Source organism: Lagopus leucura, unplaced genomic scaffold (assembly GCF_019238085.1).
Source record: "Lagopus leucura isolate 7727_CA_CO unplaced genomic scaffold, USGS_WTPT01 Super-Scaffold_650, whole genome shotgun sequence".
In the NCBI taxonomy this organism is placed as follows: domain Eukaryota; kingdom Metazoa; phylum Chordata; class Aves; order Galliformes; family Phasianidae; genus Lagopus; species Lagopus leucura.
The window spans coordinates 6,930,567-6,956,505 of record NW_024962253.1 but is presented as its reverse complement, the minus strand read 5'-3'; the positions used below and the strand labels follow the sequence as shown (position 1 = coordinate 6,956,505).

At 41.6% G+C, this 25,939-nt stretch overlaps 1 protein-coding gene across 3 annotated transcripts in view; it reads right to left on the bottom strand.

The window, feature by feature from the left end:
- The window catches only part of CUNH18orf25 (chromosome unknown C18orf25 homolog), a 40,867-nt gene extending 15,393 nt beyond the window's left edge, over nucleotides 1-25,474 (bottom strand). The window contains exons 1-3 of one of the 3 annotated variants that reach the window (XM_042862337.1): nucleotides 25,367-25,474; nucleotides 14,028-14,111; nucleotides 8,760-9,576 (exon numbers count right to left, since the gene is read on the bottom strand). In XM_042862337.1, coding sequence (XP_042718271.1) covers nucleotides 8,760-9,483 — 724 coding nt within the window. In that variant the 5' untranslated portion in view covers nucleotides 9,484-9,576; nucleotides 14,028-14,111; nucleotides 25,367-25,474. Of the gene's footprint in view, nucleotides 1-8,759; nucleotides 9,577-14,027; nucleotides 14,112-20,983; nucleotides 21,136-25,366 lie in introns of those variants that run through there. The other 2 variants (XM_042862336.1, XM_042862338.1) reach the window with 2 other exon arrangements.
- Nucleotides 25,475-25,939: the final 465 nt, after the last annotated feature.

Genomic DNA, 25,939 nt, shown 5'->3' with positions numbered 1-25,939 from the left:
TTCCAGTCCTTAAAAATTGCCTCCTGCACAGTTCTCCAGGCAGGTCCTCTGAAAGTAACATGGCTCTCTAAGCTCTCTTTTAATGAAGGCATCACGTATTTAAAAAAAAAAAAAAAAAAAAAAAAAAAGGGGGAAAAACAATAATGTTGAAGCACCTGTGACAGCGCTGAGAATAAAAAGCACTTACTGGGTTTCCTTTACAGGATTGATCCAAAAACTGCAAATTGATGGAAAAACACCTGCTGACTTCAAGAAGGAAGAAATTAAGAGGAAGATACAGTGCTGAATTCCAACAGAAAGAAAAGGAATTGCACTAAAATAATTAAAAATAAAAAAATAATCAGCAGCGACTGATGTACAAGAACCAGAGCCTAAAGAGACCTACAGTGTTCTCTTTGCTTAAACCATGCCTACACAAAGACTCTCCGCTTCCTTCACCGCAATTTCTATTTCATGTGCATTAGAATCATTTAACAAGTTCTAACTGATGAGAAATGTTCATTTTTGGTAGCTATGGAGGAGTTACTTCACGTGAAGAAAGGCCTTACTGGAGAGGTGAACAACAATCCCTGTTTGTAGCGATAGCAGTAAGAATTAAATAGAGTTTTCTAATATATATTTTAAATTAATTCTACTTTAAACATCACAGTTTTGAGCCTGTCTATTCAGAATAACTATCAGTATAAAAAAATCCACACGATAGCAAGTTATTGTATTATTTAAATAAAACTAACGTCCTGGCATTCCCACTCACAGGTGAATAACCACCTCAGTGGCTTTTCAGCTTGTTTCAGAAGCTCTGGCTCTGGCAAACCACACCTTCAGACCAGCACAGTGCTTACTGATCTGTCTGTCACCCCTTCGCTTAAATTCCTGTGCAAAGAAACAACCTGCCCACCAGCAGCCACTTATCTCAGGACTGACACCACTATTTGTACTGCAGCATGAAGGATGCAGATTGCTCATATATACATAAGGAAGCAGCAGTGCTTTGTGTGCACGGGTCATGCATGCACACAACGTACTTTGGGCATGATTCATCTCGCCTAACTGTAGCCCAAAGTTATCTTATCTGTTTGGGAGCTGATAACTCATGGAAGAGGAAGACATTGCCAGGGGATATCCTCTGTAGGCACTTCTCTCTTTCCTGAGATCTGCAGAACAGCAAACCAGACACCTAAAGTTAGAGGAGATGATTTCCACCCAAACTGACCACGTAGATATGTATACATGTGCATATTTTTTGCACACGCTGTAAAGACAGCTGCTTCCATAAATATGCCATATGCAACACAGCAGGGACATTAATAAAAACTCCAGACAAGAAATGATCTACTAAACAGGAGACAAAATGTCAGTTGTGCACATTGGTTATATATAGCTAAATCTTTAGAGTAAGCTTATTTATTACTTCTGCCTGAAAAGGAAAAAGAAAAAATAATGCGTGCCGTATTCAAGCTGCAGAACTTGGGAGTGAGCACAGAGTTAAGGAAATGTTACAGGTCTGTAACTAGTCTGGCTCTCTAGGGTACATCCTTAAATATAAAACTTATTTCCTTACTTAAATGTTTTACCATGCAGGAAGAGCATTTGGATGAACAGTCTAAACGCTCCTATCGTAACAAATGTAGCTGTATGGCTTCTGTAGTATTTAAACAAGGACTCTAACTTACATCTTCCCAAGTCAGGTGATGAAAGCCCACAGCATTTCCCCTCCCACCCCCTCCCTCTGCAGGTGTTAATGTCTGTGCTGGCACATGCACATAGGTATGCTGTGTTTTTGGGTGTTTTTTTTTTGTTGTTGTGTTTGCTTTTTGTTTTTTTTTTTTTGTTTTTGTTTTTTTTTGTTTTGTTTTAATTTAAACTACATATATATTCTCTATAATTAAAACAAAGTTGCCACGGTAATCAAAGCCAGAAGGGAAAAACAAATAAATATGAAAAGCAAACCTTGTTTTTAGCATAATCCAAAGTAACATCAAGATATATAGATGTAAGTTTATGATTGATTCAAATCAGGCTCTGCAATATTCCCATTCTCTGGAAAGATAGGTGGAAAATTGTTATTAAAAGTCGCTGGAAACTCTAGCGTAGCATCGACATTCTGATAGCCCACGTAAGTATTAAACGACTGCTGAGGAAGTACTTGGCTATCAGGCATCTGCATGAAAGCCCCTGACTGTGTGGTAGGGGGGACTCTTTGGCCAACTAGTTGCATTTTAGGTTCCCTGGGCTCCAGTTGCTGCTTGCTTTCTTCATCCGTGTCAAGACGGGTTAGCTTTTCTATCCACATGCGAAATTTCTCCTCTGTCTGCCTCTGCATCTCGGCAAAGCAGTTCATGGCCTCTTCCAGGACATTGCCTATGCAGTTCCTATCCCACACGGTGCCCCTGTCAAGCAATCCTGGAATTTCCCTGGTCGCTCCTCCAGATCCCCCAGCACGACTGAAGCCAGCTTTAAAGACATTGAGGCCATTTGATGAGACATCATGAAGTAAGAACATCATCTTGTTTATTAAGGCATGTTAGGAAAACAAACTTTTCTAATTGCATCCCTTGGATATTAACACAGGGGAGGAATTAGCAAACATCAAATTAACTAACATTGTTCTTGTCAAAATAAATAACATTTTGCACTCGCTGAGGTTATAATAAATTTTGGCTTCAAAATTACTCTTATTCTAGAATTCTCATACGATTCTGTCACAAAGATCTTGTTGGTTTTATGAACCAAATTAGCCCAATTCCCTCACAATTTCAATTTTTATTTCAACTGAAGGCATCAGAAAAATCACACAGCATCAGGAGGTTTGCTGCTGTTTAGCTTTGCTCCAATAGACCGCAGTTTTAGCTGATAAATCTGAATAATTACAGGTATTTTATTTAGGTACTCGAACCCCTTAGTAATGGCCTGATAAATGCACACCAAACAGCAGACAGTAACAGGTAAAAGGCCAACATGGTGACTGCAATGCCTGCAGTAGCCAAGCCCAGAGCTTACCACTCTTGGTTTAATTCTGGAAAAAAGGCTCAACACCCATGAGGAGAACACACAACAAAAACACGCACATAAGCACACAGATACACGAATACCATGCTGACACACTGCTGGAAACAACTTCTGTCGGGTCTCAGTGGAAAACACAGCTACAGGAATAACCCACAGGACAGGTCTGTGACGATGTGGATGCCAACAACAAGCCTCACACACCAACCACGTGTGCCCTTCGTCTTGAGAATTACCAGCTGGCCATGCACAATTTCTCACGTGACTTCTTCAAGTCAGTGCAAAAAAAGAGATTGGGCAAAGCTGGAAGGAAGCTGTTCTCCTTTCAGCTAGCAAAAACATTATGACTTTGAGACTACCAGGAAGAACTTTAGCAGCGAGAAGACAAAGCCATCCTTACTATCCTACTCTATATGTCAACTAAAAAACCTACAGACACCACTGCCCTTTCTAGTTCACTTGGGAAACCTCCAGGAAGCAACAAACCCCAGGACAGCTGGGCTTTGGATCTGTTTGAGACAACAAACCCGCCTGCATGCTATCCAGCATACAAACATTACTGGTGGTAGTTCCAGAATGAGACAAACATCACATCCAACTGCAGAAAGCAGCTAACTGAACCAGTGATTTCATACATTAACGTCTCAGTAAAATTAGTAGAAAACATGCTGAGAGAACTCACTGCACAGCCTTGCAAAGTCTACTAACAAAAGCATAAGGCACTAACTCTTCAATGGGATTCCACTGTCTATATGAAATTACGGTATCACCTATCAATACATTCTTTTAAAAGCTATTTAAATGAGGTATTCTGAAGTCTTTCAGTAAGCAACAGCCAAACAAAGCCCAATATTATTCTCTTCTTATTTTCAAGCCATAGCAATGCTACCACTTGAGGGCCAGAGACTTTCTATTTAAGACCCTACTTTGGAAGTCTCATCTGTTTACCTGCCAGATAAGCTGGAAATTCAGCATTTCGGTCCTCTGCTCAAAAGCGAATTGCCGTGTAGTAATTACCTTCCATCTCCATGTTGGCATTTAACTGAAAATAATCGAGTAAAATAATACCTCTTTTTTCCTAAAATGTAGTTCCTTTTGAATATTAATTGCCTGTTGGCTCCCTAAAACAGAAAAAAATATATATTACACTGTCCACATACTCCAGTGTGATTCTATTCAGTCTTCAGTCAGGGATTTATCCCAAGACAAAAGAACTAAACAGGGGTCTTTCTGCCTTCCACACGTTTAAGAGTAGAAACATGTAAGTAATATTAAGCAAGTTTTAACTGCAATTTAAACAAAAAAGTACTATTGATAGTGGTACACGATATAAAATAAGCCGGGCTTCTAAAGTTAAGAATGAATTAGCACAGTCAAAGCTGACAAAACTGTTTTGTCAACTAAAGGACCTATGTATTGAAAGATATATTACCCTGCAATATAGTTTTTTGTTTTAAGGGCATCACACTACATCCACAATTGACAGTGGCAGCAAAGCAAACTGCTTCAAGTGCTCTTTCTGTGGCTCTACTTCTAACAGGCTCTACCCACTTCTTTACTCATTATCTTTAGTGTTAAGAAAAATTGAGTCTAAAAGAGCATTTCTAATTATTATATGAAAAAGCTAGCATTTATCAAACTGGTCCCATTGCTAACTGTGAGCTTGCAGTCCTACAATTTTAGAAGCTATGCCAAGTCAGTATCACCTGCAGAACAGTACCTAAGAAATTCCCTGCGCTGTCTCTTTATAGGATCTGTTAAATACTACCAAATAAACACCAAAGTTATTTAATTTAAGGGATCAGACAACCTAACAGCTAAGAAGATACGCTGCATCTCCATTCTAGTCAGCAATAGTGGACCACATGTAGTCATTATTCTACCTTGCCTTTCCAAATGAGTATCTCACTGCAAATCTCTCATTTGTCCCTTTTATACCACTGTGTGGAACTCCAATAAAACTCATCCCTAAGGCAGATGCTCCATTCAAAGCTCTTTGTGCTCATCTTAAGAGAAAGCAAACTGGCTCACACATACTGTGCTTTTTTTTTTTTTTTGCTTTTCCTTTTTAAACCATTGAGCTGCAACACGTCCTTCAGCATCAGTACTCAAAAGAGATTTTTAAAAGCCTGTAACAAGAGCCTCCTCCTATTTCAATGCAGACTTCAATCTGAGTTGCAGAAAGCACAATGGTGGCAAACTGATTTTTTCACATTATGATCTGTTAAGCAAACCTTCCTCCTTCCAAAGAAAAGCATTTACAAAGAAATAAATATTAATTCCTAGACTCGTTCTTATCCTAATTTCATTCAGAGTTAATTGGCATGATTAAATTTGAAATTGTTTAAAGAAAAATCTTTCACCAGCAGTAAGTCTAGCAGAACCAGTTTCAGGACTCAAAGATCATTTCCTTATGCTTGAAGTGAATGCTATCTGGTATTCCCTAACGAACAGCACAGTTTTAAATGCCAACAGAGAGGCTCAGTCATTAAGATATAACAGATTATTCCTCATCTGCAATAATTAAAAAACATTGCACTGAATGAAATAAAGAGCCCAAACGTACAACTGCTCAGGTCAGTCAAAAAATTCTCAGGAGCATCCATGAAATTTTGATCGAGCCTGTATTTTCAGGTTGAATATATATATTATATGGTGCCAAGTTAAGAATAATACACCACACTGAGCTTGGTCCCTACTGTATGACCAATTAGATCTCAACTCTTCTCTCCAGTCTTTGTGGAGAAGAAAAACAAGCCAGAGCATTTTAATGGAGTTCAGCAGAGGACTGTGACTCTATTGCACAACTGCTTAGTTCCCAACTTGGGTGCACACACAACAAAATGAAGCTAATAACACTACATCTGTTCAGCACACCATCGTGCACCCATGTGAATGTTTTCCTTACCTTACTCTCCTATCCTAATGTATTTCAGAATCAGTCATGTGAATGGTTTAAAAAAAAATTAAATGACTGCACTATTAGGATGGAAGTGGTGATTGACATGAAAACATTATTGTACTCTCAAATTTGGCACTTCAAATTTCATACCTTACACAAGTAAACTGTCTTCTGTTATAAGTTTCAGCAGAAGGTTAAGAGTTAGGGTACACACAGCCTCTGTTATAAAGGCCATATTAAATGAACTATCGCTAAAAGTTTTACAGCATCTCTGTTGGCAAAGCTATTTTCCAGGCAACAGACAGGTTTGAAAATCAGTCCTAATAATAAGCCATATTGAGGCTGGAACAAACAGTACTGCTGAGGCATCCAAATGCAGTAAGACTATGGGAAAAACACAAACTCCTCTGCATCGAGAGGTGCGGACTTCTTCAAAAGTAAATGACAGTGCTTTTTCCTTGCTGTATGTTTCCTTGCCTTGTATGTTCCAACAGACGTACTGCAGTTTCTGGACAATGAAGTTCAAGTGTGAAGTTAAAAATGAAGTCTATTACTTTTTGACTTTGTGCAGAGGATACTCATGGCTGAATTTCCAGGAAAGCTTACCCTGCAGTATTTTCTAATTGTTAATTCCTAACTTCTCAGGCTGTTTAGAGCCCAGCGCTAAGAGCATTAAAAATGCTTTCTGTTCAGAAAAGTGACTTCAGCTAAGCACTCTGTAAACCCACCAAGAGGGACCACAGGAAGCACATGGATCTAACACTGCAATGGAGCACAGGGAGTCCCTGCCAGGCTCACGGCTCCGCTGCATCTGTGAAGCCCACGCTTTATTAACCCAGAGAAGCACAGGATGCATTTTTGGCTACCTTTGTCCTTGTCTCTATAGAGCATGTTTCTCTCTTGTACTCTTGTACTTGCCAGTTTCCTACCAAGCATCTACCAAAGACGATTCTGCCTCAAAAAAACCCACAATCTGCCAGGCACATTATGCCTGATTCCAGGTTACTCATAATGTAATTTATTATTACTCGGATGATAGGAGCTATGAACTAACAATAAAGGTCACTGTTCTCCAGGCTGGCTTTTGCACACCCACATACTGCAACGGAGGCAAAAATCAAAAGATGTGTTTAATAATCATTAAATTTACAAGTTCTCTATATACTGCAGTGGGATCATTTCACTACACTCAAATGCTGGAGCCCAGTAGCACAGAAAAGTACTCAAGAATGGTTTCCAAACTCAGCAATGCAAGTCAAGAATCTAGGCAGATCTGACAAATACCAAGTGGGACCTTTCTGGGTCAAAAGGTGCTTTATGACTTCATAAAAAATAAAAACATATACCCTGGGGGATTTGGTGAGGAGTTTTTTTGGAGAGGAGGGGTTGACCCATCTGAAAATTGAATGAAAGTTTTCTTCCATGGGCTTTATATTAAGTCTTAATTGCCCTGTAAAGTGTAAACATAGCTTTTTTTTAAAAAAAAAAAAAAAAAAAAAAAAAGCAGTTAAAAAAAAAAAAGGCACAGAGCTATGAAAACCAGAAGTTTGACCAACTACTAAATTGGAAAAATAATTTTAAAGCATCTATTAAAAGTTTACTACACGTTACAAGAAGAATATGCCTTTCCCAGACTTTCCAATAATAAACATTAACTTCCTTTGTGCAACCTGCTTCCTAGCAATATGTGGGAGAAAGGCCAGTTCTCATGGCAGCAAAATTGTTCACTGTCATCAAGCCAGTTAGAACAGAGACCATTATGTGCAAAACCTGATGCAGATATTTTAAATAAGACATCTAGTAAACAGTTCAGACAGTGAAGACCAGCTACTGCAGTTTTCCTTAAAAGTTTTCTCACCCTATGTAAACTTAAACTTATCTAAAAAAAAAATCTTCTAGCACAAAAGGCAAAAAGTCATGTAACTCAGTAAAAATTGGCAAGCCAAAAACTTTATTCTTATGTAGTTTTATTTCTGATTGTCATGTGATGATGGTTCTCTGGTATAGTATTCCGTAAGAGCAGTATACACAATCCTGTCCATGGCACTTGGGCTAATAAAACAAAGCCTCAGCAGACAAGAAACTTCAAGAATTTATCCTTCTTTCAACTAATAAAGCTATAAGAATCTCCCTATAATTTGCTGCCTCCAATCTTTTAGCACAGACGTGTCAGCAAATTAAAAACATAAATGTTATAGATTCTTATCACATAGGAAAATGATAACAGCTTTGTCTGAAATGCTGCAAATTTATAAATGGAAACAGCTTGGGCATCTGTGTAAACAAATTCATATTTATGTCCTAAAATAGGTGACCAGCTGCAATCTGCAAGAATTTGCAATAAGGCTAAGTACATTTGTCATGCACTGAAACGGAGAGCTGAAAGCACAGCATAAGTGCAACAGTAAGTAGGGCCTTATTGTAACACAGGCAAGAGGTATGCTATATTGTTCCCAACACAGCTGTCAAGCTGTGGTCTTAGTGTATTAAAGCAAAGCTGGCCACTTATCTTAAGAATGAATTTATTAGATTATCACCAACTAATGGGATTTAACAGCACTGATAGGAATTCATATAGCCTTAGAAAGGAAAAGATCTGAAAATTCCAGAATTCAAAGACAGTCCTTCCTCCAATTTACCACTTCTAAAATTTGTTGGTGTGCAGAAGTGCACTAAAACCTCAGAATGGATTTTAAAATTTGCCCATATCTTGCTAATATACTGCAGTCTTCAAATTTACACAGAGCTGCAGTTCTCCTAGGCTTTCTCAAGCGTCACTCATCTAACTTAACATGACAGCTGAGAAACGATGCCAGATGCGTTACAGTTCAGTTTAAAAAACATCCTCTACCTGGTATCTCTGCAGTGATTGTCTTGCTGCTCCCTGAAACCTCTTCGTCATCACCTGATGAGCTTGTGCTCGAGTCACACGTCAGGTCACTATCACTGGTACTGCTGTCCTGCAGCAGGTTGTACTTCTTGCGAGCAGCTGCTTCCCGTTTCTGCCTTAGCAGCCGGATTCTTTCTTTGTGCTTTTGGCTTCGGTGACCTTTTACCTTGGTAACTCGACCATTCTGCTTATCGACAGACTGTCGGTTTTTCTTGGCAGCCATTGTTGAAGTTTCACTTTCGGACCTGGATCGCCTGGATTTCCTCCCAGCTGCACCCCCAGAGACCCCAGAAGGATCTTCTTCCACAGCAGCTTCAGCTTGAGAGGGCTCATTCTCTTCTGTGGAAGACAACGTATCTGAGTCAGCCAAATGCCCACTGGAAGAAGGAGAAAGCATGCAATGATTAGAAGAGTCACTCTCATAAACTCGACCACCCGCTGGCTTATCACTCTCTGTAGATGCTAGCTGAGACTCTGAGGAGTCTCGTCTCAGTTCCATCAGTAAGCAAGGCATGGAAGAGAGCACTGCAGAGTCTGATGCAGTGGGCACGCTGTCTTTCTGAGTATGTGTCTCCAGTTCTATAGGTCCATCTTCATCAGCAGCTGTCTCCTGCTTCTCAGAAGCCTTCTGTGGAACTTCTGAATCCAAAAGTTCTTCTGCTTTTCCCACTGCCTCCATCTTCATTTCAGAACACCAAGGTCCCCTCGGTCTCAAAGCATGGAGCACGCAGCCTGGAAGACGGGGTCAGCTAGTCGTGGTTTTCAGCAACACAGCAGCCTGCACAAGAACAGAACGGTAAGAATAATTGACCCAAGCAACTCAGTCCAAATCTTACAGTATTACCTAATCAACTGGTTGCTTTCAGTTACAGGCAGCATGACTCAATACCACACTGGTTTTCTCTATTTACTTTTTCCTCGTGAACTCATCCTGTTACAGCAATCCATTCCTCCTTTTTTCACATTTGTGAAAAATAGGTGGGAATCACTTCAAATGGGGCTCATCCCACTGGCACACCAAAGCAGATCAGAAAATGACAAAAGCATTTCTAAGCATTATATTACAAAATTTAAACTGATGTGTTCTAAGCAACATATGCTAACTTCTTCACTCCTTCTCTAAGAACTTCAAACATTTTAATGGAGAATTTCAGCACTTATGAACAAAGCCAGAGTGAAAATTCCCAGACTTGGTAGCCATCTGCCTGAACAGACCAGAACGCAGGTCTGTTTCCATATCGATGAGAAATCTATTTTCAGTAGATCAGGACTTCAGACTGTAAGACTTTTAGTTTTTATGGCAATTGACAAATTTACAGTACCAACGTGGCTGTCATAAACAAAATCCAGACGTTTTGGCTTGAAACCAAGTTGCTGCTGAATATCACAGAGCAAGACTACAAAGTGATACCATATTCTCAGGGACATGGGATTTACAATACTTCAGGCAACGTCTATAGAAGTCTTGGCTATATAATAAGAGATTTCTTCTCAGCAGAGAGAAATGCTGGTAAGCCATGCGTAAAGCTTATTAGGAGCATTTAAAAAACCAGTCGGGTGCTTCTCGAAAAGCTGCCATAAAAGCCTTGGCTGTATGAGAACCTACAAGCTGGCCTAGACTGTCTCCTAAACCTGCCAGGAAAACAGCATCAAATACCATGGGCTACAAGCAAGAAAAAGTATCCACCCACATCGCAGTCCTACATTTACTTTAAATTATATTTTAACAAATTGCATTTCTTCAGCACAAGTATGAAAATCAAGCTACTGATCTGACTGATAACCTGCACATTATCAACCAAAAAGCACCTAGAGAACTTTTTTTTTTTTAAAGGAATACAGTATTTATCATTTTATCTTAATTTTTCACGCTCTGCCTTTGACCCAAATCCTCATTTGTAATTGAGGGCAGAATAAAGTGAAGGAGGATCTTTCAATTACCATATTCACCTGCAGATGAATTATACGGAACAAATTGCTCATGGGTTTAGAGCAGTGAAAAACAAACGTATGGACTATGAAAAATGGCACAGACACATAAGGAAAAGCAATATTAAGCTTTAACCTACTGTTTTGAAAAATACATTTAAGTGGAAAGGGTGATTCTTCAGCAGCCTGAGATGGTTACCTAAAGGAACTCACAAACAGAAGAGTTAACCCTTCTCTTTTCAAGGGTAGATAATGGCAGGACAAGAGAAATGGTTTCAAGTTGAAGGAGGAAAGATTGAGGCTGGATGTCAGGGGGAAGTTCTTTCCTGTGAGAGTGGTGAGGTGCTGGAACAGCTGCCCAGAGAGGCTGTGGATGCCCCGTCCATCCCTAGAGGCGCTCAAGGCCAGGTTGGATGGGGTCTGGGCACCTGGGCTGGTATGAAATGTGGAGGTTGGTGGCCCTGCACACAGTGGGAAGGTTGAAGCTTGGTGATCCCTGAGGTCCTTCCAATCCAGGCCGTTCTGTGACGGTATGGATTTGAGAGATTCTTCTATCCCTTCTATCCTCCTTCAGTTTCCCAATCCATCCCAGCTGCCTGTAACAGTATGCTGCTTATCGACAGCAAGACTTAGAAAGATTCTGTCAAAAGCTCTCTACTGTGCCATTTGCCCCATCTCACTTTGAAACTTCATTTTTAAAAGAATATTAAAACAGAGCTTGTGTTTCCTTCGGGCTAATGAATGAAACGATGCAAGAGAATTATGAAAATATTTATGGGAAATACCAGTTATGGAAAGAAAAGTTAGTTAGTAACAGACCACACAAGAAAGACAGGGATGACAACCCTACATCTACTGTATAAAATAAAATAAAAAAACAGCAACAGCAAAAAAAAAAAAACACAGGGAAGTGTATATAAAGGAAAACGTCCCCAGTGCTTGCACTGAGCGAAATTATCTTGAAAGCAACTTAAAAAAGAATTTATGGAGATGGTAATTTAAGGTAGGTAATAAATAACACATAGGAGCCCATTTATTTTCTTGGCCACAGCACAGTATCAACAAACCCACATGATGAATTTGCATATTTCGAGACAAAGGCATCCCAATACTCTAATAAAAACAGAATTTCTACACATTTCATCTGCAAATCCATCTTATCAAATAATTTTCCCATTTTGAAGTGAAACATGACTAAATGGCTTGCCAAGAATTACAGACAGTGGGGTGTGCAGTAAATATATGCCAGTGCAACTCCCGGCTTTTCCTGTGGTAATATGCTTTGAAAAGAAAAACACATTTCCCAAGAACTCTGAGATCTGATTTCTGCTTATGCAAGGAAAAATATGGTTGCTCAAATACATAAAGAGATGTCCCAAAGAAATGCATTTTGAAGTCTAAGCTGGGAACCATAGAACTGCTTTCGCCCCAGCTATCATTTTAGCACAAAGAACGGAGATTAGCACAGAGGATGGAGCTCAACACAAAGCTAAAGGGCAGCCAAAATGAACTAGAGATTCATTTTTCACAGACATCTTTATTTGGGAACATCATATACCCCAGAGCTCCCAAAGGGAAAACAAGAATATCAGTACTTGACTTTCCATCTCGCTAGCCTACCAGCCAGGAAAAAACCAAACAAGTCTCATCTACGTGTTCTGACCTTGATAAGAACATAATTATGAAAAGAAGCTTTTTATTATTACTAAGTAGGACCTTATTTTGACTGCTCAAGCCATGCCAGATCTCTTCCAACTCCTGTTGTGAAAGCATCTAACGTAACTGTAGAAGTCCCTGTTCGTTGCAGGGGAGCTGGACTAGGGATGGCCTTCAAATGTCCTTTCCAACTCAAACAATTCTGTGAACAACACCAAAAAAAAACCAAGCTCTAACAGTCCAAGTTCTGACAGTCATGGAATCACAGAAACTTTCTGTACGAAGAAGCCGGTGCAGAGGTGTCTGCTCCAACCTCCTTGTCCTACTCAGGACTGATCGGATCAGGTTGGCTGCAGCTTGTCCTGTCAGATTTTAAGCATGTTCACAGACAGAAACCACCCTCCCCCTCTCCCAGCTTCCCCTGAACAAACTAAGCTGTCCCAGCCTCTCCTCACACTGCGCTACGCTGCAGCTCTTAGAGTTTCTGTCAGCACACTTCTCCAGCCCACTGCAGTCCCTCTGAGTAAGCAGCCTGCCCTCCAATATAGCAACCCTTCCCTGCAGCGTGCCATCATGCACAAACTCAGCGAGTGCACCTCATCCCATTGTCGAGGTTGTTAGGAACAGTCTGTGTCTCACTGATGTGACCACAAGAGCGTAACAGCAAAGGTCTTGCTGAAATCAAGGGCAATGCAAGCCCACTGCCCACACAGCCACTGACCCCAGCCCAGAAGGCACCAGGTTGGTCACACGAGAGTTGCCATTCACAAATCAATGACAGCTGTTTTTCGACCACCTTTGCATGCCTCACATGCTTGTGAATGGCCTTCAGGAGAACCTGCACTGTGATTTTCCTCACACTGAGGTGATGCTGCCCAGATCTTTCTCCTAGCAACAAATCAGAGAAAAAAAACTGACTTAGTTCTGATTGAGAAATACATAGATCATAAAGAGGAATACTAAAAAAGTCCTGGTTTTTCTTGCCCCTCTTTTTTCTAATAATAGCATGGAAAAAAAGGTGATCTCAAGGTAGAATTAGAGAAAGACCAGTTTCTTTCTGAAAGGAGAATATAGCATCGAAAAAATAATTAATGTGATGATTATAGACACAGATGGATACTTAATTAGACACTGCTCAGAAATGTCATTCTTTTTTTTATGCAGATACAAAAGAAAAAAAAACACAGCAATTCTATAAGAACTTCTGTGCTAGATTTTACTTTTTAACCATACAAAGTGCCAGTGTGCAGAAACCTTTAAGTATCTTCCCATAGCTTTACATGGGAGATACTTTTAAACCACACAGTCATTTGTAAAGGCACATAATCTGTACTCTTAGAAAAATGTGCTCCAGTGAAGAAAGCCAGAAGGATTCCAAAGGTCAGTTCAGCGGACAGCCCACCCAATCTAACAGCTCAGTGCCACCAGTCCAGATCTATTTTTACCCCCCACTCACAACTGAGCAGTCCTGTTCCCTCCTTTGTACCAAAGCGGGCCTGCTGTTTCTTGGGTAAATTCACTAAGCCAGAAGAAAACAAAACCAGAAGACAAAAAATGTTCTGCCAGAGCTGGCAATAAGACCAGGGAATGAAGGCAAGGAACAAATTATCCCTTCAGATAAAAATAAATCTGATGGAAAGCTACCTGCTGCTTGCTCCCATCACACCTTGAGCTCAAACTAGGCACAGGAGGGGCTACTGAAGAGTTTCTTTCACAGCACTGTTTCATCTGAGAAGAGATTTTTGAAGACAAAAAATGGATTAAAAAGCAGGAAATGAAATGTAAACTTTAGTAGATCCTGAATAACAATAATTCTGAGAACAACTGTTGTAAAATTTACACTATTAATAAACACTAGCACACACAGAGTTGTATCAAGGATGGTATGCATGCTCTTTATCAGTCAATAACTGGACATGTATACATCCTTCATGGGATTTCTGCTTGTTTTGTTCTCAGCAAAATAAATGTTTTTCAGAATTGTCATGCCATTAGGAAATTAGTTTCACCAGAGAACATGATAAGGCCTGACATACTTAATAAACATCACAATAGCTTCACTTTGATTGTACATCACCTTTTCGGGTGCAGTTGAACTGCCCGTGATAAAGAATGCCCAACACACACAAAGTGCAAATCACCTCTCACCTCACCAGCTGTTGTAGACAGAAGAACAAGAGTTCCTCACAGCAGCTTTCTCTTAAAAGCCAGCTTAGTTTACTACTGACACATTTCACAGAACAGCCCAGACTGGAAGGAATTTCAAAAGACCACCAGCTCCAACATTTTATGGGAAAGGAACCTAGTTTAACTACCACCATGTCCAGTCACACCCCGAAGACTGCTTTTCCTTGCTTGTGACCACTCTTACGTCTAAGAAACTTTTATAACATATACAGCAAAACTTCGTCTTTTAATACCATTTTAGCACTGACAGAAAAAGAAAACTGGAACCCACCTCCTCACACCACAAGTCATTCACTGCAAGTTATAATTTGAAAAATTAGAAACTACCCACATTTTCACCTAAGTGAATATAAAGTATGGACTGTGACTACACAAACAAGAAATCAAGCTGCAGTGCTGCACAGGAGTTACTTGTTTAGAATACAGAGCTACAGAGGTCCATCCAGAGGAAATGTATCTTGTAGTTCCAATGTCACAGATACCAATGCCTTCACTTAAATCTAAATATTTTTCTATTTATATGGAACTGAAGAATAGTGACTCAGATTCACATAAACAATTATTTCCATTACCAGTGGATTATCTCATGTTTACCAAAAGCAATTGAGCATGGATGGAATAAGAGGTAAAAGAGTCATGCACAAACGTATGCTACTTAGTCCTATACCACTTCAAAAAATAGTGGATTTTTCTTCCAATTCCTTTCTTTTTTTTTTTTTTTTTTTAAAAAAAAAAGAACTCTGGCAAGAGCAGCAAGAACTGAACCAAGCACTCGATGGATTCTGCATCTATGGGAAAGGGAGAGAGAAAGGACAGACTCAGCACACGGCCTGGATACTGAGGAGTTGGCCATAACATTCAGGTCCACCTCGTAAGACAAAAGGGAAAATTCTGGCAAACACCAGATTTTCTGACAGAGAACCACAAGATTCTGAAGATGTGGAGTACAACCGACTGGCTGCTTCTCAGTATTTGCCTGAACTTTTCTGGGTTTACCCATATGTTTAGCATGCCTTCTTTTCTACCCCAATTTGCTTCCTTAACATTAAAACTAATCAAGTTATTAGACTGCTATTAAAAAAAAAAAAACAAAACCTATTCTGCATCATGACAAAGGAGGAAGTACCAATGCTTTCTGGTCTTTTTAAATGCTGTCTTTTGTATTCCTTCTCCTCCTGTGGGATACAGTACATTCTTACAAGATGCCTTTGATTTTCTTTAAGTGTCACACATACCTTTGCACTTAACAGAAGTGCAAGCAGCACTCGATCTGACTGAAGCCGACTGACTCAGCTCTGTGTGGATGTGTGCACGATGCTCTAGAGCAGATTTCTCCTAACACTAAGCCACCCCCACATGGATACTGTGTAATTTATATAGCGTTCCTTTGAAAATGCTGCCCCGAAGCTGACTCACCAGCATACAATTCTACCTAAGGCACATTTCTGGGAGTGGAGTTGGCTCTTTATCAGATGATTCACAAATCAGGCCTGGTAGCAATCCTAAAGAATAAGACCCTTTGCAATAGACACGCTAAGAGAATTGAGGTGTGAAACAAAAGAAGAAAGGATTAAACTAATGCTCTGTTTCAACTGGTTTTGCATAAACAAACCAAGGTTAAAAATAGGCTGCTCCTACTGAGTGCTCAGCAGGCTGGATACACAAATTATACAACACAGAAGAGAAACTACATGTATTAAAGCAAAGGCTTCTGAAGCATCCTCAGCAACCCTGAAAAGCAACATTTCTTTCATCGTTAACAAGAAACAAGTTTTCACATTTAAATACAGGTCTACACATTGTAATTTAAACGCACATGTTCTGCCTCTTCCAAGCAAATTGTAACTAACAGTACAGAGTTACTTTACCAGCTGACACACAGGCTTCCAGAAACATACACCAGATGCACCGGAATTTCACAAAATCACTGTGCTTGTGAAAATAAATTAATTAGCACATAGACAAGGGCACAGAGGTTGCATTTAATCTTCTATAATATCATTTCTGTCTCAAAGTGCAACTGTTTTTCTCGAGTGATTTAAAGTCCTCAGCACTCTACATTCCATTAGTTGCCAGAGGCGTAATTTTTCCAACCCTGTTCCTAAAAATCTGGGAGATTAATTTGCAGATTATCATGATTCCAACAACAAAACCAGTTGAAGAAATCAATACTGGGCTAGCTATGCTACATTTCTTGCACAGGACCAACTTACTAAGGATAGCCATACAGATGCACCATCTCCCCTAGGAACTGTAGTTTAACAAAACCCCATTTTACCCCCATTTTTCTGTTACTCAAGATAAATGCATGCTGTGCTTCCTCCATTGATTCATGCCATTTTATACAAGAGACTAAAATAGCCTGTTAAACAGATCAACCGGAAACGCTGGCCTATTGTTCTGCTGTGGTCAATAAAGTAATGCTCCCAAAAATATCACATACTAAGTTGTTCAGGTACAGTGGTAACACTTAAATTAATCCTGATTGCCACAGTGCAGATTTGCTTTCTATTCAGAAAGTGATCACACACGTAGTTATCTGCTAGTAGCTTCAAACAGATCAGAACAACAATGCAGCTTTGATGTACTACTAGTCACTTCACTGCTGTCTCCAGAAAAGTTAAAGCAGATCTATCCTAGGCAGGCACAACCGAACACTCTGTACCCTACTGGTATTCGGAAAATTTGAAGCAGCAGTGAGTGGTATGGGTCACAGGTTCCAGTTCCATGAGTCCTTCAATCCCTCTGGCTGTCTGCTGCCACTGTAATGAGGCAGAACTGCCCACTGCTGCTCCTTCTGTAGCCCTGCTCCCTGGAAGGAAGCTCTGCACCTTACAGAAGACTAAGGCCTGAGAAGCACAGCTCAGGAGAGCTAAGTGAACACACCAGACAGCAGCAACAGGTGTAGAATGAGGGGAGCACCAGACCAGTCACTGGGCCTAGCAAATCATAACCCGTCAGTTCCTGACAACAGGAGCACAGACACTTTTAATAGAGAAGTGCTGCTCGGCAATTATTTGCAACTTTTCCTTTCCTGGAACAGGACTGCCTGCCTACCTTATGCTAGATCTGCACCTCTGCACAGTCTTGCCCTACTCCTCTAGCTGATGTTGGTGATCCCTTTGTCTGTTGCATCTCATAATAAAGTCATCAAGAGAAAGTCATCAAACTAGACACTGCATGAGTTTATGACAGCCACTTGTTTATACCAAAGCTGAGTTAGCAAAGAGATATTAAGCAACCTTACAGTTCGTCTGCAAGTACTTCACAAGCAGCCTGTTTTTCATGCTGGCATAGAAGAAAAAAAAACAAATCAGCTTTGGGGTATTTTAAAGCTTAAAAAAAAAAAAAACAACTGTCATTCAGCAGCAGTTTTGCTTCAGGCAAAAACACAGTATCTTCCTGTCAAATCTGGCAGCAACATAACTATTTTATGATCTGGCCAACTGAAGAAGAGAAATTAGGTGATAGGCCTAAGTTCTACACGAAGTCTGGAAGGCTACACAAGTCAAAACAAGTCCTGAGGTCATTTTCACACTCACAAGCTACTAATGCTTGTTGTTATTTAACTATTAAGCTAGTTGTACAAGATCTAAATGCTGAACATGAAACTGTAACAGAAATACTAGTGGAAAGAAAAAGCCTTGAATACCCTAAAGGTAATGCATGTTGCCTTCAAATTATGAAATTTCAGCATCTAACCATCAGCTGCTGCTGGGCCGTTCCTGGCACCAAAGCATTGGTCAAAAAAATGATCAAAAAGAAGACATAACATTTGATTTTGTTCTCTAGCAGATGTGTAATGCAGTCTTAACATGCCTAGTGTGCTCTGCTGAATGAAGTGCTCATGACACTTGTCTGTCATATTAGTAATCAATAAGCAGAAGATACAGCTCCAGTGCAAACAACCTGCTGGCTTCTTACTTAAAAAAGAACTCACCTGTGCTGCTGGACCCAACTCAAGACCACATGCAGAACAACAGCCAACCTTTTAGTGTGCACCTTTACAAAACCCAATGCGCTGCACCCCATTCCAGGTTTCCTAAGAAACTGTTCCAACAAAACAACAGAAAAAGGAACCCTCACAGGACATAGAAACCACAGGCATCTGTGGACGCAGGCAGAATTAGTGGCGGACTGTGGCACAACCTGCGCCTGAAGGAGAAAAAAGCATGGGAAGGAAAAAGGACTGTGCAGGAGAAGGTTAATTCAGAACAAGCTTTTGACAAACAGCAGATCAAGAAGTCAATGCAAAGTACACTCAGGTTTATTCTAAAAAATGATCAAAAGTTAGTCTGGGTATTTCTGAAACACAACCGTGTCAAAAGCCAGTTCCAAGTGCATTATAAATGATGTCTTTAACACTGCTGTCATTATCAGATACTCCTTACACTTACTCCTAGTCAGCATATCTCAAGAAATTTGACCCCCGCTTTGAAAGAGCGGCAGAAAGACTGGTAAACATAGAGAAGGCTTTGCATATATTTGACTTGAAGAGTTAAATCTAAGAGAACACCGAGTTACCTATTGTAAAGAGAGTAAAAAAAACAACAAACTAAGAATCTAGATGGTAGTTGTAGTTGGTACTGGTACTGTGCAGGTATTAATGGAAAAAATCCCCACATGCCCTTAATTAAAAGCACTATGCATCCTAAAATGATTTGCTGCATTATTGTTCTTTTAAGAATAGCTGGGAGGGCTTTCTTAAGAATTAAGAATAATTGTCAGTAGAAGACATGTAAATGATATACATGTACAAATTTTCTAGCAAAAGCAGAGGTAGAAGGAAAAAAAGACCACTGATCTGATGTATTATGTCCAACAAAATCTTACTGCTGGAGATTTATGAATTCCACATGAATTTCACTGAAATTCACTACAGATGTTAAAAAGTAGGAAAAGCATCATCTTGTAACACAAAAAGGAGAAATCAAGAGTCTGTTATCAACTAACTTCTAATTGCATGAGGTCTGTAGCTGCATAATCCCCCCAAAATTAAAAACCCTGGCATGATACTCTCTAGAGTTCTTTGACTTAATTTTGCAGTGCTCAACAAGTTCTGGATTTTCTCTTGTGACAGTAGGCTGAAATAACCTGTACGTAAAGCATGGCCTGGGATCCAAACGCTGTAAATTACCTTTGAGATCACTTATTAATGCCAGTGAGTGAAATCACGCAAAGTAAAACTTGCTTCACCGGCTTTTAAAAAATAATGGTTAGAGAAATGCTTGTCTGTTTTAGCTCCTCACAGCCCCTACAGTGTTAATCAAAAGACATTACAAGCTCTGTGAAAACCACAGCTATTGACAGCACAAACTGTATTTATCAGCCCTTCAGCTTATGGGCACAGGCCCGTTCTTTCCCACAATGATATCTACATTTTCAAAAGACATCTTGTTGAACAAAATGAGGCCTCAGGCTATCAGAATTTCTTCCAGCTTACCTCCTTAGCAGAATGTTTCCTAAAAAACAAAAACAACATCTTATCTTACATTGTCTTCCAACCAGAGTATGTGGAACTAATAGACAACTCCCTGACCTTGTCATCACCACTTCTTCCCCAAAACTCTGCTTGTGCCAGCAGACTTAGATCCCTCTCCATAGCAAGAGCTGGCATACCCAGAGAACAGGAAGCAGGAAAATAAATGGAGGGGTCAGGAGACTACCAGTTGATTAGAAAGACACAGCACATACTATCCTAACCTTATCTGGCTATCATGTTGACTTCCTTCTTTTCACTTCACTGCGTTAGACAATATTGTTTGGAGCAAGCAGTGCCAAATGGTACCATGAAAATGTAAGGTTCTCAATGAAAAGCAAGTTACTGATATGGTGGAAGCCACATCATTTCACAGACAACTGATATGACAGAGTCTGGCGTTTAGTTATTCTGAGCTCTGCTACTGTGAATCACTTGGACTCTGCTCATTTGGGATGAACGAAAGTGAAATCTGCTTTCTCCAAAATAGGCTTGAAAGAGTGATGACCAAGCACAAGGAAACAAGACGTTACACAAGAAAAGCAGCAGGAACACTATCCACCCATAGTCAGTCTGCCTGCTTACAAAAGCTGAAAAGCATTCTGCAGGACACTGCAGAAGTTGTACTGCAAAGTCAAAGGTAAAATCCAAGTATATGGAAGCAAAACTACAGGCTTGAGTCTTAAATACTTGGAGTTAATTGAAGTGACCACTTGTTCTTATGATTTAAAAGCTCTCAGATTGGGTACTAACAGCTTTTAGCTGTGTTACTGGAGACGACTATCACAGGGCTAAAGCCTGTTCAGTATTTTTCTAATTAAATTTTATCCTGAATATTCAAGAGGCAGATTAAGTGGTAAAACTGATAAAAAACTAAATACCCTCTTAAAAATGGGTACCATATTGGACCACAGCGAATCCAAAGCTGACTCACCACATGACCACAGCACGTTACTTGACCTCTCTGTGCTTTCATTAATGCATCTGCAATGGTGTAACAGCAACACCTCAGAGCTGCATCTCATTTCAGTCCTGAATGAGTAATCAACATGTGCCTGAGCTGCAGAAACAAAGTCACATCCGTGGAGAAACTGCCATACTGCACCGACTCTACTCACATTGATCAGATCTGTAATGAGGGAACATAAACAAGTGTCACCAAGCAATGAACCACAAATTTAATTTCTAACTCATAGCAATAACTGAGTGCCACTGCATCAGTCACTCCAGTCTAGTTCAGAGATGGATTTACGATAAAGCAGCTGCTGAGGCTAATACTTATGCTACGTCCACATTTTTATTTACATCTTTCAGCTTCCTTTATGATCAGAATTGCCCACTTGTAAAAGTTATTTTCTAGATCTCAAATTGGAGAGTCAAATGCAGCAATTTTTTGTTGCAGCAGATTCCACTGTCATAGCAGATCAGCTGTGTTAAGGGCACAACCATTCGTTACCTGCTGAGCTTCAGTTCATGCACTGAAAAACTGAGTTTCCTTACTGCCCTGCACACAGGGAAACAAGACAAGCAAACAACACAGCAGCACGTAGAGCACAGAGTTCTTTCCCAGCACTAAGCCAGTCCCTCTCTCCCTCTGCTGTTTCATTTTTGGTTCCCCGCTGCTACTCAAGCATGTTCAGGTCAGTAAAAACTTACCAAGTTTCAGAACTTCTTTCCAAGTGCCCCTTCTGAGGTGCTAGATATGTGCCTGCAACTATGCTGCTTAAATCTTTCTCTCTGATCTGCTAAATATGTTATTAAGTCTTCTGCTGAGTTTCTGACAACGTTTACAGTTTCATAAGGCATCTAGTCAAATGCACATAAACTGATCACTGATCCAGCTCTGTCTAAAAGTACCACCGACACATAAACAGACGTTACAGAAAGTGAAATACAGGTTGCTTAAACATCTATTCATTTGAAAAGCTCTCACACTTAGATGTTTTCAGTGGTAACAGTCTGGCCAGAATGTAATCAGAAGTCCTTGTTTCAGTTGGGACAGTATTTCCCCCCCCCCCTTCACAGTGTCTGATATGATGCTATGTTTTGGCTTTAGGAGAAAACCAAAGCTGATAACACACGGATGTTTTAGCAGTCACTGGGCAGTGCTGCACACAGCCAAGGACAGTTTCTCAGCTTCTAATACTATCCCGCCAGCTGTGGGGCTTCGAGGCACAAGTTGCTGGGAAGGAGCAGAACCAGGGCACACTGACCTAAACTGGCCAAAGGGGTCTCCTACACTGCATGGTAGCATGTGACAAAAAAGGGAAAACTGTGGGGAGTTGGGCAGGGGAGGCTGCTGCTGCTCAGGGACTGTCTGGGCATCAGTCTGCAGGTGGTGAGCACTTGCTTTGTGCATCACCTATTGAGTCAACATATTTATTACTGTTATCTCTCTCTTTCTTTTCTCTCTTTGTAAATAGTTCATAGCTCGGCCTATGAATTCTATCCGCCCCCCCCCCCCCGATTCTCTCCTTTGTTCCTGTAGAAGAGGGGGGAGGTGAGTACATGGCTGTGCAGTGCTGAGTGCTTGCCAGGTAAAACCGCTCCAAACGCTCATGCACCCAGGAGCCACTTCAGCAGGGTGTGTGGAAGCTCACACCTCACTAACAGATGTTTGAGATTGGCAATAACCTCCCAGGTCTTGCATGGCACATGCATTTTCAGTGGAACGCAGTGTTGATGTGATAATATACAAGAGATAGTGAAGCAAGTGAACAAAACTAGTTACGGACTTCAAAGCAAGGTGGCAAAACTTGGACTTTAAAGGTAAATACCATAAAGGAGATGGGCATCAGGACAAAGAAGGCAATTATTTCTCTTCCTGTACTGATCAACTTATTTCCCAAATGCTTAGCGTTCAAAGCCCCTCCTGATACTCCGTATCTGCACTTTGTTCATCTAGTCCTACCTTACCTCATTAATCCCACACCTCCTCCACACTGTCAGCTGCCAGCATGATCTGACCACTTACCAAACACACACCAACATCCTTCCTATCTCCCTTTCATCAGTTAGAGCAGAGCTCGATTTGCACGTGTGGTTACCGTTGCATGTATGCCATTCTCAACTGCCTCGTGGTTGTCTTCAGATTCCTTTCCCTTCTCCCAGCACCCAGCTTAACGCCTCCAATCATTTCCCAACCTGTTCGTGCCCTTCAGATTTCACCAAGCAGGCAGCCTTTGTGCACTTATCAAGTGCAAATACAGAGGGCCAGGCCGTGCTAAGACACGTATCACGTTCTTGAACGTGCAAGACCACAGTCCTTTCCTCTTCCTGATTTCTAAGGAATTTCTCATTGCCACTTTTTGTGATGCCTATATGCTAGCCAACCAACAATTAGTTTCAAAAGCAAACAGAAATAGTCAACACGTTTTAATTAAAAAATGTAAGTGCTTAAAAATGAATCAGAAATGTTATCCTCACAGTTGAGCGTAAATACTATCTGCCTATGTTCATGCACTACCTTCCCTCGCCCCTACAGTCACCCAGACAAAGCACTACTATCACTGGCACTCCAGAAAGCAGCACTGATTAGCAGCCACACAACCATCCTCACTGGAGCTTCTTTAACCAGCACCAAGCTCCTCCAGATCACTGGGCACGTGAAATACTCAGAGAACTGCTGGAGAACTATTGGTCACAGGTAGATGACTTCACAGCACTTCACCTCACTGCTTTTGTACTGTGTGTTTACCTGTGATCTGAACTCCACATAAACTTACTGTTTTCCTTACAGGCTGCTACAAACTCATTCAGTCCAAAAAGGCAGTGTTTCCCTGAGAAGCTGCACGGCTGGGACTGCCTGACTTCAGCTCTTCTATCATAGAAAGAGCAACCGCAGATATTAACTGAGGCAGGATGAACACTTCCACAGAGCACCATGCCCTGTTTTAAGCACATTACAATTGGTCAAGCGTGAAATTATTGATAGATTTAAGCAACATAAAGCACTTCAAAACAAACATTTGAATGTAACAGTTTGCCTGCTGTTTTTGGGCAAGAAATAATATTGTTTGCACTTTAAAATCTTTCCTAGAAAACCAGAAATACCTTAGCACATGCCTAGGAGTGGAACTGCTATCTGGTTGTATGCTCGAGAAGTACCTGAGAAGACTTACAGTCTATTTGGAGTGCGGGTTGTTCAGGAAGAAAACTTACATTTTTAAAGAGATGATTACTTAAAAGACGACTAAGGGTCTTTACTGCTCATTCATTTCTTTAAAATTACAAAATTACAGCCAGCAAAAACAAGAAATCAGGACTTACACCTAATCACAGCATCTCTATATACAAGTTCTTTACTATGAGAGTGGTGAGGTGCTGGAACAGCTGCCCAGAAAGGCTGTGGATGCCCCATCCATCCTTGGAGGTTGGATGGGCAGCCTTGTCTAGTATTAGCCCTGCTGTGGCAGGGGGATTGGAGCTCCATGATCCTTGAGGTCCCTTCCAATCCTGGCTGTTCTATTGATTGTTACAGCCCCTCCAAACGCAGCGAGGCACTTTATATGTAAGTATACTTTGTAAGTATGGGAGTAGTTACAATCAGGACCTCATCTAATTCGGCTGCTGCAGTTATAGCTGCACAAAGATACAGATGCCAACACAAGTTGCCCAGCTCCACAGTTAATAAACCAAGACGTGTTCACAGCTTGATGCTACTGAACCACGGTGGGGGCTTTCATTACCACTTCCACTCTCCCAACTAAAAGAAGGACAAACACCTTCCACCAAGCAGCCATTCAATATCTGATAGCATACCTGAGAACATACCATTCAATTTGCCTGACAGCAACTATCAGTGCAAAGTTACAAGCCTGAAACCAAGCAGACATAGCCCAGCTATCACCAGTCTGTGCAGTCTGCCTTTTTGCTCATTCAAACAGGAGCAGGCAGCACAGCCGAGCTTCAGATTCTCCTTGCTCGGAAGCACACCTGCAGCCCGTTAAACCCTACGAAAACGAAAGGTGAGATAAGCAAAGAACCAGCTGAACTTTCTCCCACGTAAGAGCAAACACCAGCGTGTCAAAGTCTCGCAGTCGAAGCACAGCGGTTCGGTTCGGGCAAACCCCAGCCGCGCACAACGCGTCGCTTCGGTTCGCCGTGCGAGGCCTCGCGGACCTCCAGCCGTGCCCGGGCGGCCCGTGACGAGAGGCCCCGCTCTCCACAGCCCTCAGCCGCGGATCCCGCTTCCTTCCTCCTCCTCCTCAGGGTGAAGGGGAAGGAGATCGGGACCCGCCGCCGGCTAACGGTAACGGTTCCAAGCGGTACGGCCCCGGAAGGGCGGGAGAGCCCAAGCCGCGTCGGTTCGACTCACCTGAACGGCGAAGGCCCCTTCTGGCCTCCCCCCCGGGGGGGAGCAGCTGGAGCATGGGCGGCCGGGAGGAGCCGGGTCTCCGCCGCGCCCCCGACGCCAGAGAAAATGTCAGCGGAGGCCGCGGGGCTCTTCTGCGCGACGTCACTTCCGCCGCCGGAGCAGCCGAGCGACGCGTAGAGCGGCCGAGTCCGACAGCGCCCCCCTATGGTGGAGAGCGGCGAGCGGCGGGCTGGAGGACCGATCCATGGAGGACCGACCCTCCATGCATCCCTCGTCAGTCCGTCTGTCGCGCTGCCGGAAGGGAACGGCAGCGTCCCGCTGCACTGCGGTGGCTGCTGGTGCTACAGCACCGTGTTTGGAACTCCCTTCAAAACTCCGTGAATGCGTGTGTGTGCCTCTCCCCCTCCCAAGTCCCACCCGTGAACTTGGGAAACTGCCTTTATGTACATGTAAGGAGAATTAGAAGCACTAAAGGTCGGGCTGGATGGGCTCTGAGCGCTGCTGGAGGCTCCCCGTGCACTGCAGGGAGTGGGACCTGATGGCCTTTAAGGGTCCCTTCCCACTCAAACCATC